Consider the following 16969-nt stretch of genomic DNA (forward strand, 5'->3'; position numbering starts at 1 on the left):
AGGGTCAGGGAGGGATGAGAACACAGTGAGAAGCACAGGGGCATGACAACAAGGAGATGCAGACACAGCCCAGTGAAAGCAGACCAGGAAGGAAACAACCAAAGAAACAATAGAGAATGAACAGATGCTGGGCCTGGTGGTGCAGAACCACAGCCTGGTTACCTGGGAGTTTGAGGCAGGAGGATCAGTCACAGTCCAAGGCCAGCCTGGGCAATTTAAGGAGACCATGTCTCAAAATAAAAACTTGAAAAAGAGGGTTGAGACACAGCTCAGTGGCAGAGTGCTGGCCAAGCACCCATGAGTCCATGGGGTCAACCTCCATTATTGCCAACAAAAGCGAAGGGAAGGAAAAGGAGGGAGGGAGATGGGGACGATGAAGGATGCAGTGCATGAGAGTGAATACGCAGCAAGCGAGAGCTGAGAGAGCTGAGAGAGCGCAGTGCTCAGCCCTGGAGTCGCTCCACCCTGGAGTGCTGCCTGAGAGCAACTAAGCCGGCTCTGAGTTAGCCAAGTTACCTTGAACCGCACCTCCCTTTCAAAGATTTCAGAAAGTAAGCTCATTTTCTATAGAAATTTACAAGAAACTATCAAGATAAGTAAGGCAAGGGAAACAGTCTCTCCTGTTTTCCTCAAATACTAGGACACCCAGTGTAATCTACTGAACTGGCCGCGTATTCGTCTTTTTTCAACGTTACAATGAAGGGACAGAGCAGCACTTATTTAAGGATGCACAAGCACAGCAACCCAGACACAGTCGCGAGGGGGAGGGAGGTTTAGTTCCTAAAGCAGTAAGCTGGCCAAGAACCAATTTACTCAGGAGAGCCAAACTACGACCCAAACTGTCCACCCCGGAGGATCCCAGTAGAAAGTGAGAACTCCTCGCTTCAGATGCAGGACTGCTCAGGTTGTGCTGACTCTACGCAGCAAGAAAGGCAGAAAGATAAAGAGGCGGGAACTCATTTAATGTATGCGGCGGGATTATTCTTTTAAGAATCACATTACCATTAATAAATACTAATGCATACCACGACGAAAGAAAAGATTCTCACTATAACCAAACGAAGAAAAAGACCAAACACAAGGAGCAGATTTGAATTAAGAACTTGAACTAAGGTGCCTCTGAATGTTTTATATGACAACAGTAATGGAATGGGGTCATCAAACCTAAAAGAAAAGTGAAATTGTCCACTTTAATGTGCTATGACACTATCACAAGCAGAGCAGAGTAAAATATGTATTGTTTAGAAGTGTAAAAAAAAAAATCTCTTTTAAGGAACCCTTTCCAGAGAAGCTGTAAATAGAACGAAAGACAGGAGTAAAGACAAGGGGAGTAAAGACAAGGCCGAGGCTACGAACACAGAACTGGAGGCCTCAGCATAGTGACCCAAAGGCCAAGAGGAAAGCTCCGGAGATGTACAGTCTGCTTCCAGACCCAGAGGAGAGTGAGAACAACTAACGCTGAGCACTCAGGCAGGAGAAACAAAGTCTGGATGTGCATACAAACCTAGGCAACAATAAATAAGACTCAGGGAGCTGAGCAGGAAGGAGACTGCTGCAAGGACAGGGCAAGCTGGGCTACATGGTGAATTCTATCTAGGATAGCCTGGGTAGAGGGAGACTGTCCATAAACAAACTAACAAAAAACCAGTCAAACAACAAAAAAGAAGTCCATCCTGAACTCAGGAAACCTAAAAGTTGTCTAACATGTTCTTTAACAAGTGAGCAGTCCTAAGGCAATCAGACTAACTTAAATGAAAGTTACAGAGCAGTTTATAAAACAGAAATGAAAGCCAAGTGCCTGCAATTCCAGTAAATGGGGAGGCTTATGCTGCATGACCACAAGCCAATGTCCATCTGGGCCACATAGGAAGGCTTCATCTCAAAAAACACACTAAAGCAAACCACCTACACCACACCGCACACACCAGCCAAGTCACCAGAATGAAAGCTGGTGCAGAACTGGCTTCTAAGAAGCTTGCTTTCTATCAGACCTGTGAGAGAAGCTAAGCAAAGGAGTTTACCCGTGTGGAGAAGACAGAGCTATGGAACTGGATAGCTAGTTAGATACAATCACTAATACTTTTCTTGTGTGAATATTATTTATATTTAATAATCTACATATGTTCTTAAGTGTTAGTGTCTGGCAGAAACAAATTTTTAGAAAATACTTTAAAAAAGAATAAAAATCACAATCTATCATTTCAATATATGTATTTCATAAAGGAAAAAATACATATTTGACTCTGAATTTGTTTTTATTGTTTTAACATTTTGGACAGCCCATCTCTTTGATAGATTTCTAACTACTATAAAGTTTTGTGGGTTTTTTTGGTTTTTCAAGACAGGGTTTCTCTGTGTAGCTTTGGAGCCTTTCCTGGAATTCACTTGGTAGCCCAGGCTGGCCTCGAACTCAGAGATCCGCCTGCCTCTGCCTCCCAAGTGCTGGGATTAAAGGCGTGTGCCACCACTGCCCGGCTACTATAAAGTTATTAATTTCATCTTCAGATTAGTTTAATGGGCAATACTAAAAATATTCACACATATAACCACATGAATGAAGAAGTGTCTAAGCTGCTATCAAGATAGAAAGCTGGTTTATATTAATGTGAACTTTAAGGGATTTCCCAGTGTGGGTCAGTATTTCAAAGACATTTAAAGTAGCTATAGTTAATCATATTATATTTCAGTGGTAACTGAGGTAGTACATTTGTCAAAACTGCATGTAAAGAAAGAGAAGTTTGAAAGGATAGTTTTCTGAGAAAACATTACTCATTGTAAGCCTGCTGTGGTATTTTGAATGTAATTAAATGTGTCAGGGGTGTCCCTGAATAGAGGCCTAGTATAGAGGCCACTGCGTGAAGCTGTGAAGTTGAAGCCTGGACTGCACAGATGCAGAGTGTGGAGTGTGTCCCACTGACTCTCAGTCTGACGTTGGCCCAGTATCTCCTTGCTACTTTCCCTTCCCTGTGTTTGGAATGGCAATGCATATCCTGAACCATGTGATCTGCTTTTTGAGATTGATTTTTACAGGTGATTAAAGCTAAGAGATTGCATGAATCTCAGAAAAGACTTTGAACTTTGGAATTTAAAACACTATTGAGACTGTGATAGACTATGGGGACTTTTGAAGTTGGACTAAATACATTTTGCCTTATGATATTGTTACAAGCTCTGGGGGCCAGGGAGTGGAATGTAGTTGTTTCAATGTAATTGGGTGCGGCCTTGTTGGAAGAAGTGTGTCACTGTCAGGGAGGGTTTTGAGGCTTCCTAACCTCAAGGTACTGCTCAGTGTCTCAGTCGACTTACTGTTGCTTCCAACATGTAGAACTCTCAGCTACTTTTCCAGTACCATGTCTGCCTGCATGCCACCGTGCTTCCTGCCATGATAATGGACTGAACCTCTGAACTGTAGGCTGCCACCTCAAATTAAATGCTTTCCTTTAGTATTTGCCGTGGTCATGGTATCTCTTCATGGAAACAGAAACCCTAACTAAGACACTTGCCTAATAGATAGAAATTTCATCAATGATGATCTCAAATATTTTAAATGTACTTTTAATTTTTTTTTTTTTTTTTTTTTTTGAGACAGAGTTTCTCTGTGTTAACAGTCCTGACTGTCCTGAAACTTGCTTTGTAGACCAGGCTGGGCTCAAATTCAGAAAGATCCACCTGCCTCTACCTCCCAAGTGCTGGTATAAAGGCGTGCACCACCACTGCCCAGCTTAAATGTGCTTTTAAGTAAATGACATTCCTGGTAGGACCTTGAACCGCAGAGAATCAATCATCTTGCTACCTACGGTCATCTTGATGATTACTTCCCGTGACTCTACTACTACTGAAAATGTCTTGTGGAAAATACAGCAAACACTGCAAAAACACTATTCAGCATTTTCATGTCCCTTTCTTCCCTTCTCAGCATTTCCTCTCAGGTGATTCCTAACTTGCTATCACAAAGGTCAAATAAACTATATATCCACAATAGCTTCTACATGCCAAAAGTAAATTTCTACATGTCACAATGAGGAATTGCATATAGCTATCCCTTGGCATTTGTGGGCAACTGGTTCCAGAAGGCCCCCGCTCCTCAGGGATACCAAATTCCTCAGACTCTAAGTCTTCTACAAAACAGTGCAGTATTTACTTATGAAGGATGTACGTGAACGCATGTAACTTAAACCATGTCTAAATAAGATACCTAATACACTGTGAATACTCTAAGTTGTTATTATATTATTGAGGGAATAGTGGTAAGAGCACACTACCAACTCTTCAATTGTATGATACTTTGTTTCCCTAACACTTTTCTTCTCTATTGCTTCTAATGAATGTTCCCCCATTTCTAAGTTGTCCCGCCTCTAGTTCAGCTTTAAGCTTTATCAAGCTCTACAGTAACTTAAACCCAAATTAAACAATCCTTCTATGATTACCAAACTAGATGTTACTTTGTATTTCTTTCTCAAAAGCCTCTTAAGAGTGTTACCGACCTATAGCTCTCCCTCAATAGTAGTGATACTACATAGTTATTTCCTTGTCTTTAGCTGTACCATTAATTTTGGATTTTATTTTGAGACAAGGTCTCACCATGCAGGTCTGGCTGACCCAGATCTCAGAGATCTGCCTGCCTCTGCCACTGGAGTGCTGGGATTAAAGACATGTGCCATTACACCTGGCATCTTTAACGTTTTTCCTGTTTCCCTTCTTCTCCTGCCCTACAGGTTGTCTTGGAACCAGTAATGTGTTCTTCTCCTGATGTTTCTTTCAAAAGACTTTTACTTTTATGTCTTCAAATACAAACCCAATATGAATGTGCTCCACACAATATCTGTATCTCCTGCCTGAGAGTTTGTGCTCCTGAAATTATGTGAATTCAAGGGTACCCTTAAATTATGATTTATGTACTTTACATCAAAGTCAAGTGCTATCAATACTCTCCCTTAAGAAATCTTTATACCAGACATCCCTACATCCTCCAAAAGACTTTCAAAGGTATGCTTAGCAGTTAGGAATCTAGTTTAAATGTCAAGTGCTTGCCTAGCTGGCGTAAGGCATTAAGGCCAGCCCTATACAGGGTTAAGGGGTGTGTCGTCAAAGGCATGCTCTGTTCTTGGGGATCATCATTAGCCCAGAATTTACCATAGTGCCTAGTAAACAGTATCATTCTACTGTAATGAAAAAGCAACCAATTTGTACCAAAACTACCACTCTAGTCACTCAAGCTCTCCAAGTTAGGTCAGTACTTGAATATCCTCTCTCCATGTTCACAATCTGCCAACCTTATCACTGTTTTCACCTCTCTTCCTGTTTATTACCAAAGAAGCCACCTAGTCTATGCTCATCTGAACAGTATTACTATGTTCTTGTTTTTTCTCACTCAGCCACTATGTACCTTATGGACATCTGGGCAACATTCATTTTTTTTTAGTTATCACTTTCACTGACCAAAAGCAGTTCTACAATGTCAGAAATAACTCTTCATCCAATGTAGCTTAAGTACTCTTGCATTTATCCAGGTCTATGCTTTGTTCTGAATGTCTCCTGTTTGAAATGACCTTCATGGCAGTGTAGTTTCTCAGGATAAACTCACTCCCATTTTCCTCTGAGTACTCTGATCCTACAACATTCTTGTTTGTTTTTTGAGAAAGCGCCTGCTACAGAAGCCTAAGCTTGCCCTGAATCCATGAACTACTGTCTCAACTCCATTTGGCATTCCTCAAAATATTCATTTCTTTGATGTTCTAAAGGCATGCTTTATTTGTATTAGTCACTGACAGTTTAAACTTTCTATGACACTCACCTCTTCTTATTTATCGTCGTTCTCTTCAACTACACTGTGAACATGCTAGGGGCAGAATTTCTTCTGATAATTCTTTGTATTCCAAGCAATCAGCATAGTATTTGTTCATTATGTTCTTAGTATGTTCTAGTTCAAAACTAACTAGATATATAAAAATCAATAATCTTTCCAGAACATCTACATTAAAAAATATTCTATCTTATCCGAGTGGTATTTTCTACATCTATTTTAACGCTAACTGCTCCCAACAACAGCTGTCTCATTACCATAGGGGATCCCGAGGCGCTCCTGCTCTTTTCTGTAGCCTTCCAGCGCAGCAGCCCATCTCGTCACTTGCTCCGAGGTTTCATCCGAAATGGTTGTGATGTGCTTGGTGCCGTCAAGAGTTATCACTTGGGCTTCTTCAACGAGATGTGCTTCTGCTTCTGCATGGTGGGCATCTGGATCAATGACCACTTCAACTGTTTCCGCAGTTTTAACAATTTCAAGAATGTTTAGCTTTGGCTCAATTCCTAACAGTGGACAAAACAAAAATACAAATTTAAATAAAAACCATAAGACACAAAGAGCTAAAAGTAAAGTTCATTTTTCCAAATGAGAAAAAAAAATGTCCTTTAAATAATGGAAAGCTGAGCAGATCTTTATTTCTAAGTAAGTACAATTCTGCAGGCACAGGCTGCGCCGGTACCCGTGCTGACTCCGGCAGCAGTTGTGTGATCACACAGCAGACCGCTCGAGCACTGTCTCACTGCGGTGCCGAGGAGCCAACACAGGCCCCACCTAAGGGAAGAACTCCAGCACTGAGCTGCGCCCTAGTCTAGGACCCTTGGTTTTAAGGAAACAGACACTGATGATATATTTAGAGATAGAAAATAATCATGTCTGCAATTTATCCTGAAATAATTGAAAAATAAAAATGCATGCTTGAAGAAAAAAAAGTAAAGTCAAATGTAATAAAGTTTAACACCTACGTAGAGAATATCTAAAAATTCTTTAACCTAGCATTCAAAGTTTTAGCAGTAATTCACACCTGAGCACACTAACTTGATAAACATTACCTACATATACCACATGGGGGAAAAATGCCACTTCTTACAACAGTAATATAAAAAGATGAAGGTATTGATATAATGATATGATATTGATATAAAAAACCCAGAAACTAGAGAGTGCATGAGTAGCTACACATTCTTCAAGATTTTACAAACCGTCTAAGGAAATTAAAATGAGACTGTTCTTTCTCTCTTAAACAGGGTCCCATGCAGCCCAAAGTAGCTATCCCCGTGTTTGCCTTCCAAGTGCTGGGATTACAAACCACTGTACTTGGCTCCGTCTGGCTTCTTTTTACTGTATTGTGTGTGGCGTTGTGTGTGTGTGTGTGTACAGGTGTACGCATGCACCACATGAAAGTCAGAGTTGATGTGGGGCATCTTCCTCAATCTTTCTCCGTCTTATTTTTTTGGGTCAGGATGTTTCACTGAGTCTGAGTGCCACCAATTCATTCTGACTGGAAAGTCAGCAAGTCCCAAGGATTTTCCTTTCTCTGCTCCCCACACTGGCATTATAGGTAAGAACCACTGTGTCCAACTTTTATGCGGCGCTGGGATCTGAACTCAGGTCTTCACGCTCACTTACAGCACTTTACAGACTGAGCCATCTCCTCAGCCCTTGTCTTCCATCCTAAACATCTGCTGACTTTGTTCAATTAAATTCACATCAATTAACCCACATCCTAAACACATTCAGGCCCTATGTCATTAAAAACTGTAGTTCCTGTGGAAAGGACAGAAATAAAGTTGAGGTAAGTGATTTATCACTACGGAGACTCCTCAATGGAGATTTAGTCAGGCAAAAACTTAAAGCTATTTCAGAAATCAGAATTACATTTAGAAATTATACCCTAAGAAAAACGGTAAACAACTGTACATAAGATATAGTATTTATTAAAAATAAACTAAACTGTTAAGGGCAGGAGTAGGGGTGAATATGATAAAAATAAAATAAAATTCTCAAAGAATAAAAATGATAGAAGAGCCGGGCGGTGGTGGCGCATGCCTTTAATCCTAGCACTCGGGAGGCAGAGCCAGGCGGATCTCTGTGAGTTCGAGGCCAGCCTGGGCTACCAAGTGAGCTCCAGGAAAGGCGCAAAGCTACGCAAAGAAACCCTGTCTCGAAAAACCAAAAAAAAAAAAAAGATAGAAGAAATAGTTCTTTATGATGTGATTCTGCTATTTATTATAGTTCAATATATACCACTATCTCACTTAGGTGAACCGTGCTACACTCTCAGCTTTACCCTCAAGATGTACTTAGTGAACAAAAGCACAAGTCTAGAACCACTCCAGGCATCTGGACGCTCGTCTCAAACACCTTCAGCAGACAGATTTCAGCTATCTTAGGGGACAAACATGAACTCCATTTTTAAGTCTCTGCCAATAGAAGTAACTTACCTTGGTAGGAAATTACCTGTACACTAAGCTGTACAGTTCCATCTGTTTTCACTCCTTGGTCAAACAAGCTTCGTTCTGGATCCAACTAAATAGACAAGAGTAAGTAAAATTATTTTAGCTCAATCCTTAGCTAAGTTACTGTCTGTGGTTTAGTATAAACCAGTGTACCAAACAGAATTTCTGAGCATACTAATAATTTATAAGGATGTATTTAATTATAAAGCTATCATACTATTTATTTGTTAAAACTAGAAGTATTTTCACCACTGAGGAAGTGATGGAGGACAGCAGGAACCCACCACATTCACTGTTCTATTTTGGTGGTGCTAAGGACTAGTCAGGGCCTCATGTGTGCCAGGCAGACACCCTGCAGCCATTCCCTGCGGCTGCAGTTATTTTAAGTGGCAGCTTTCTATGGGAGCTCTGCAATCTCAGCTGGGGTCTAAAACAACACCAACAGGCAACTCTTCATTCTGCAAATGCATTTAAAGGACAAGATAATCCAATGTTTATCAGATAAGAAAAGATGTTAATTAGCGGCTGGCAATTTATCTAAGTTTACTAACATATTCATGTCGTATCTCCCTTGTAACTAATGCCACATATTAAAACTTAGGGTTCACGCTAAAGCCTCTAATCACAAAGTTACTAAAATTAAAGGATTCATGACTCAACTACTGGATCTACTTTTGTCATAATTCCATATCCTTGGAACACTGGTGCTCTTTTCTCTTCATATATCCTTCTAGTGAATGCATTTCTTACCATGGCTTATTAATGAAATAAAAATAATCTTGACCTCTGATATTGTATTACTAGCTCGGAACAGGCTTTCATCATAAGTACCTTGTGTCTAGATGTGTCTCCACATATACTCAACACACAAATCCTCCTTTCACTCTTATTACCAAGAATTCAGTAAAGGTACAATCACAATTTCAACTACTTACAATGTCTTATACATAAAACCTATAGTATTAAGTGGACTTTATATCCGACTTGAACAGAAACAAAAACTCTATAACACATCGGATTGGCTAAATGTGGCAGTTTCTACTCCTTAATGTAAGTCTTTGCTTGGCATTTAAACATTCTCTGAACATCAAGCCTTTCCTCCAGGTCAAGAGGACACTAGCATTACCCATTGAAAAGTTAGATCTCAGATCCTGAATACGAATGACAGCATACTAAGACTAGGACATATAAGGACAAGACTCCAGCATGGTTGAATGTGTAAGATATTCTTCAAAGAAGTACAACTCAGTGATTGCTCCAGCTGCTTTCAAGTTGGCATTTATCTGACGATGCCAAGGCATTCCCAGAAGAGCAGGTACTAATGTCAAATGCATGCTTGCACTGACATGGGAAACAGAAGCTGCCATGCTCACATTCTTTGTTCAGCTGAGGAGAGGTGCTAAGAGGGATGTGAAATGCCCATATACCGAAGCATAGCTCTCAAGTTAATGATATCACGATTTACACATACTTCCATGCTTACTAATAAACTATGATAGAATAGGTACATTGTAGGTCATATTTCATTACGAGGCCAGGTATTCTATCTATCATTGCAGAAGAGAAATAATAACATGGTGGTTTTTGATGACTGATACAATTAAATGGGATCCTTTGAAAGTATTTTGCAAGTGTTTAGCTCAATGTGCTCTCTCCTTATAGCTCTAGCTCACTACTTTTAGTGACTATTTTGAATCCTGCATTTATGTATTGAATATTCTGTTTTAATAGATTTACTTTTAGGATATTTATAAATATACTATTATGCAGGTGAGCATTATGTAGGAACAATTCTTTGAAGTAGAACTGTTGGGCACTTTACACTTCTAATAAGATACTGAATATCAACTGCTTTCAAAATACCTTATTAATTTATCTTCTTACTACTAAGAAGAAAATTTAACATGTAGATACAACCATAGTCTCTAATTTTAGAAGACAATATCCAATCACCATTAACATTTATTATATGTATATTAAAGGAAAAAGACTTAAAATATGGTTAATAGCAACTAATGCATATTTCAATTTACTTTGTAACAGAATATTATTTAGTATTAACTGCAGAGGACTCGATTTTTTAAAATACTAAGGCAAAGTTCTGTAATACATGGAAAAATGGCATCACAAGACAGGCATGAAGATTACAGACAGTAAAGAATAAAGCGGCCGGGCGTTGATGGCACATGCCTTTAATCCCAGTACTCGGGAGGCAGAGGCAGGCGGATCTCTGTGAGTCTGAGGCCAACCTGGGCTATAGAGTGAGTTCCAGGAAAGGCGCAAAGCTACATAGAGAAACCCTGTCTCGAAAAACCAAAAAAAAAAAAAAAAAAAAGTAAAGTCATGGAAAACTACTTCAGCAATCTTACTCACTTACTACTTCTTATACATTAAAGTAATATCACCTGGAAAAAAAGGTAAACTAAGTATGTGAGGATGCTTCAAACATACTATACTACTACAATGGGAAATATTTCCAATTTACTGCCATAGAAAATGCAAAGGCAATACAAACCATTCCGTCAATGGCCCTCATTCTAAAGGTGAGAAAACTCCTATTAAGTAAGTTAAGTCAGCCAGCACAAACTTCTTCAGTCTCACTTCTTAATGCTTCCCACGACTCTATTGTTAATTTGACTTTCATATTCAATTTTATTACTCAATCTTTAAGTTTTAGATACAGAAAATTTGCTGAAAGAATTTTCATTTTTTTTTTCTTTCCTTTCTTTTTTTTTTCTTTTCAAGACAGGGTTTCTCTATGTAGCTTTGCGCCTTTCCTGGAACTCACTCTGTAGCCCAGGCTGGCCTCCAACTCACAGAGATCCTCCTGGCTCTGCCTCCCAAGTGGTGGGATTAAAGGCATGCGCCACCACCGCCTGGTAGAATTTTCATTTCTAAGTGCTCAAATTTTATATCAGATATATTTATAGATATTTACAGAGACAAACCTTACCTGAATATCTTGCAGGCAAATTTCATGAGCATCCAAAGAACACTGCAGTCTTGGTTCTAGGAGTTTCTTTAAATTGCCTATTGGTTCATTGATGTCTATTGCCTGGCTTACACATTCAGCCGGTGTGTAGGTCTGTTCCACAATGCTAAAAGTTAATGGAGAAAAAGGTTAATAATCACATGTTATCCTGATATAAAGATAACACTGTGCTCAAAACAAAATTAGTACCAAAACCATACACGGTCTTTGAAACTCTTTTCTTTCCTTCTATGTTCTGCACTAATTTCCTCTTTGATGCTGTTAGACTCAGGACTAATGTTGTCAATATGAGTGCTAAATTCCATAGCTAATCTGAAACTTAAACACTCTTAAAAACATGCTTAGTTATGTGCATAAATGCATGCACCAGTACATAAGTAAGTGCAGATGTATATTATAGAAGGGGAAATGTGTGCCTTTATATTACCTCTCAAGTTATTTTCAAGAATTTAAGGCCCAGAACCATGGTGATACACTGTGTCCTTTAAAATCTGTAAAACTTGTTGAGATTTTGGCACAAGCCTGTAACCATAGCACTTGGGAAGTAGACACAGGAGCATCAGTTCAAGGTCATCCTCCATCCTCAGGTCCATAGAGAAATATAAACCAGCCTGGGCTCTATGAGCCCCTATCTCAAAACTCAAAACAAAAATCAAAACCAAAATTTTGTTCATCATTTCTACTAATCAATTTCCTTACCAATATAATCCAGTAAATATAAATTGATAAGGCATAACAATATAAATATTTCCGATTTAATTTGAATACTAACCAATTATTAGGTTTTTGAGAGGTTTATCTGAATAGTCTTGGCTGTCCTGGAACTCACTACATAGACCAAGCTGGCCTGGAATTCAGAAACTACCTGCCTCTGTCTCCTGAGTGCTGGGAGTAAAGGCTTGTGATGGTGCAATATAATTTGCCCCTTAAAACTTACTTAGAGCTCTTTTGCACTGTTATTTCACATTTCAAATAGGTTAAAAGCCTTGATAAGTAACTGTACATATCTCTTGTAAATGCTTACAGGGGGGCAAAGAGAAGACTGAGGAAATAGCATTTACTAAATTAAGTTTCAAACACATTTAAACTTTAAATATGACTTAAATCTCTTCATAGTTATTAAAATAAGTATGAAGTGGGAGTCAGTAAAATACCTCAGTGGGGGGGGCGCACATGGGGACTGACTGTCGGACGGAAGGACGGACATGAATTGGTTCTGAGTACCTACATCATGTGGCTCACACCCATCTAAAACTCCAGTTGCATGGTGATCTGATGCTTTTGCCTCTGCTAGTACCTAAACTCACCTGCATATACTCACACTCAGACATATAACTGAAATACACATAATTAAAAATAAAATTTTCTAATAAAATAACACATGAGTGAGTGACTAGGGAAATGGCTCAGTAGGATAACACTTGCTGTACATGTTGAGGATCAGAGTTTGGATCCTCTGAACCCAGGTAAAGGCAGGTGTGGTAGTACACATCTCACCAGTGCTCCTACAGTAAGATGGGAGACAAGGCAGCAAAAATCCTAGGCTCACAGGCCAGCTGGGTTGGCCTATGCAGTGGTAAACACGAGATCTGTCTAAACAAGCTGGATAGTGAGGATGAACACCTGATGCTGACCTCTGACCTCCTCATGCATGCTATGGCCTACAGGCATCCACATTCAACACACACAAACATGTGTAAGTGCATGAGTGTGCACACATACACAATGTCATTTTATTTTTACATATTTTCCAAGTATAATGATATATATATATATATATATATATATATTTAGTGAATATATACAACACATTTCTTAAAATGTTTAAAATTTATAAAACAGAACACTCATGAATAAAAACAGTATTATTTTAAAATAATAGTGTATTATTATTCTTGGTTAATATAAAGAATGTTTTGGTTTTTTTGAAAGTGAGCACTTTCAGCATATTTTTTTGGCTGTTAAGCACTGAAGCCTATCCTTTTTAGTAATATTGATTTTTAAAAGATCCAAATGCTACCTTAGAACAGATTCTAAAATTTCACTTCTATGAATAACAAGTATTAAGTAAGATTTTCAAAGTTTCTTGTTGCAAAGTTATAAACCTTGGGAAATCTAAAAATCTTAATCAGTAGTTTCTTTTGAAGGAATGTGGATGATCTCACATTACTGTTTCTCATATCTTGCAACATAACAAACTGTGGCCTCCTTTACACTGAGCCACATGTTAACAGCTAATCTCCCATCCAGACACCTGAAAAGGGCCTGTGATAAACACTTTAGGCTCTACAGAGCATTTAGGAGTATTTGTGTGCATAAAAATAAATAGATATGCTAGACTCCAGTTCTGCAGCTCCTTCCCAACCTGAACAAGGGTTGAGCTGTGTGACCAAATGCTACAAGGTTTCTTAGGCTGAGTTACTGAAAGGCACCATGGCTTCTCTCTTGGCACCTTCTCAGAGTAACTGAAACGCCCTCGAGAAAGGCTCACTGGACACACTGAGGTTCCCTGCCAACAAGATCACGAGTGATCTTTGGGGTAGATACTATAGCTCCAGACTACTCTTAGGTGACTGCAGACCACACTGACAACTCAACTAGAAGCTCTAAAAGTACTCAGGTCAAACCCTCCCAGCTTAGCTGATCCCAGGCATTCTACTCTTGTGCTGCAGAAAAGAACAAACAATCCAAAGCTCTCTTTAGCACTGAAGTTTAAATTTTAGCTGTCTTCTTAACTCAGCATCCTCCAGATCTACATCATCCCAGCCTGTCTTTTGCTACTCTGTAGAAGTCCCCAGGACCTTTCAGTCCCATTAGCTTCAGTAGATTAGCTTGTCTCCAGCTTCAGAGTACAATAGCACCTTCGCTACTATCTCCACAACCTCCTTACTGACTTTTTCCAAGTCTGTTTCCATCAGAATCTCTCCCTTGACTTGGCATTCATCACCACCCCCTTTCCAGTAAGGCTCCACCGTCATTCCAAGAAGCAGCACTTCTCCTGTGTGCTCAGTACTGTGGACGCAGGTGTTCGTTGACTTTTATAAGGACATCTGGAACTGTCTTGTTTTACTCCCAAGTTACTAATGTACAGCAGTCATTCATAACTATTGTTAAATTCAGGTTGAATTAAACTGTCTTTGAAATAAAAGTGATCAGCACTTAGTAAATAAAAAAAATAAGTGAAATGCCTTTTAGATGGGGGTGGGGACAGGCTATTCTAACTGTGTGCCCAGTACTACTGCTTATATTTCAGAAAGGCCTTTCTCTCTGAGCTACAGACCTATTAAGTCAGGGGTGGGGGGTGGGGGACAAAACTAAACACATTGGCCTGGTCCTTGACTGTGACCTGGAATACCAGTAATAGTAAAAACTGGTCAATTTAGAACCGCCAACCTTTCTTCTGTGCACTCTGGCTTCTCAGTTCCATCGATCTCAATCTCTATCAGCTCTTCTGCTTCTCTCTTAGTCATGGCTGAAGTCTTTCAATGTTCAGTCCTGGAAGAGTTCAATGTCAAGGTTTTTAAACATCATCTGTATAAGCAAAAATGATATGCAAGAAAAAGACCCAATCTGAATTAAAGCCGAGGGAGAAGAGGTGCTCTTTATATATGTGAAAGCTCATATACCACATCTATAAACTAGTTTTTGTTTAAACTGCCATTTATTAGCCTGATATGGCGATTCCATTCCTTTGTTTACTGGAACTTGTTGGCCCAGTCTAAGTAAGTTAATTCAAGACACTACAAAAGCAAATCAAAGTTGGAGCAACTATATTAAAGCAACTTAGATTCGAACCTAAAGCTTAACACGGAGATTGATTACAACTGTCTAGCTAAATATCTGGTCTGATTACATAAAGATTAATATTCTTGTTTAAGTGACTATGAAGTGGAAAGACCAAATGCTCAGTTAATTAACCTGGGACAAACTCCCAAAGTTGGCAAAGCTCAGCACAGAAACAGGAAATTCATACTAAAGCAAACTAAAATAATTCAGGGTATAAAGAAATGCACAGGTACAAATCATTCCAAAACGAAATTCATTCACGTTGTATTGCGCATTTCCTAGAAAATGCAATCATCATTAGGAAAACAGACAGCATGTACATCTGTGTTGTATGTGTAAAGAGCAAAAACTAAAATCTGATTAAAAGTTAAAAATTGAAGACCCTTCTTCAGGTGAAGGGCATACAAGTTTTCAAAACTACCATTTTTCTTTTCAGTCCTGTAGATTTAAGGTTGTTTTAGTTGCCAGAAGACTCCCGTGACCGGTGTTAATTCAGTCGTTGGCCTGTATCTGCTCTCCTGACTCTTCCAACTCAACATCTCAGTACTTAATTCACTACTTCATGACCATGTACCCAAGATACACTTCTGTACTTGCAGTACAGGTAAAAATGGACTTCAGTCCACTTGGCACCCGGGTCTGCATACAAATAAGGGGAAAAAAAAAAAAAAAAAAGCACTAAAGTGGTGGCCAGTATCTTGTGGAGTTAAAGACGACTGTGTGGTATCTAAGAACGTGACGATGGTGAATCTGTTGCAATCATTTCCTCTTGCCAGCACTCAGACCTATCATTAGTCCAAACTACCTATTGGTTTTTTTAAAAATTGCATTTACTTACTGCTAGGCGTGGTGGTACACTCCTTTAATGCCAGGGCTCAGAAAGCAGAGGCACACAGACCTCTGCATTCTAGGCGGCCCGGTCTACACAGGGAATCTCGGGGCAGCCAGAGCGAGAGAGTGAAGTATGTCTGTAGGTGCACGTGTGTGGAGGTCAGAGGGCAGCTTGTGGTAGTCAGTTCTCTCTGCCACTGGAGTTCCAGGGGCTGAACTCGGGTAATCAGGCTTGCTTGGCAGCAAGTGGCTTTACCTGTCGGGCCATGTCACTGGCCCTACCTATATGGATCTATTATTTTCAAACGACTACTCGGCCTCTTGAAACGGCGAACTGGCACCCTTCCCCATGCTGTTAACCCTAGGGTGGAATCCCTGAACTCCATCGTCGTTGCACTACGCCAACGACAAATAAACAAACAAAAGCTGGCCAACTACGTTAACCCTCACTGACTTCTTCGTAAGAGGAACTGGAAGTCGTCAGAAAGATTATAGTGTGCAATTCTGAGACCGTCCCCGAGGGGCATCTGGATGTGGTGGGGTGCGGGGGTCGCCGAGTCGGGTGACAGGCTGGTCTGGCCCCTTCCAGGGAGACCCGGGAGCGCCGGGCCGCCGCCCAGCCAGCAGCCAGCGCGCGGAGCCCGCACCGCGCCCCGGCGCCCAAGCGCGCCCCGAGCGTTCCGCCGCGCCGGCCCCGGACCACGCCGCTCCCCGCGCCCCTCCCCTCGGCTCCCCGCACAGCCTCTCCCGCCCCTCCCCAGCCGGCTCCCTCAAGTCTCCACGAACGGAAATGGGAGTCACAAACGCCGGGGACCAGCGGAAACAAAACACAGAGGCGGCCGCGGGGGGGCCGCGGCGAAGGGGAGGGAAAAAGCCCCGGAACCAGGCCGGCCGCGCGGGGCCACCGCGCTCCCCGCCGGCCCCCGCGGGCCGCCGCACTCACCAGCTCCGGAATCCGCCCCCGTGGCCCCCTCGGCCGCGCTCCAGAGCCGGCTGGGAACGGCGGCGGCGCGGGCTCCACGTGCAGCGACGCTCCGGGTCAAGCCGCGCCGCGCCCGCCACTCGCTGAGTGAGGCCCCGGGGCCCTTCCCGCGGAATCGG

At 40.9% G+C, this 16969-nt stretch overlaps 1 protein-coding gene across 5 annotated transcripts in view; it reads right to left on the reverse strand.

The window, feature by feature from the left end:
- The window catches only part of Gabpa (GA binding protein transcription factor subunit alpha), a 29971-nt gene that overhangs the window by 12496 nt on the left and 506 nt on the right, over positions 1-16969 (reverse strand). For 3 of the 5 annotated variants that reach the window (XM_028875979.2, XM_028875978.2, XM_028875974.2), the window contains exons 1-5: positions 16812-16899; positions 14645-14746; positions 11213-11357; positions 8245-8329; positions 6061-6306 (exon numbers count right to left, since the gene is read on the reverse strand). In XM_028875979.2, coding sequence (XP_028731812.1) covers positions 6061-6306; positions 8245-8329; positions 11213-11357; positions 14645-14721 — 553 coding nt within the window. In that variant the 5' untranslated portion in view covers positions 14722-14746; positions 16812-16899. Of the gene's footprint in view, positions 1-6060; positions 6307-8244; positions 8330-11212; positions 11358-14644; positions 14747-15875; positions 15961-16811; positions 16900-16969 lie in introns of those variants that run through there. The other 2 variants (XM_028875977.2, XM_028875976.2) reach the window with 2 other exon arrangements.

The sequence above is a fragment of the Peromyscus leucopus genome, chromosome 12 (genome assembly GCF_004664715.2).
Source record: "Peromyscus leucopus breed LL Stock chromosome 12, UCI_PerLeu_2.1, whole genome shotgun sequence".
Taxonomy (NCBI): domain Eukaryota; kingdom Metazoa; phylum Chordata; class Mammalia; order Rodentia; family Cricetidae; genus Peromyscus; species Peromyscus leucopus.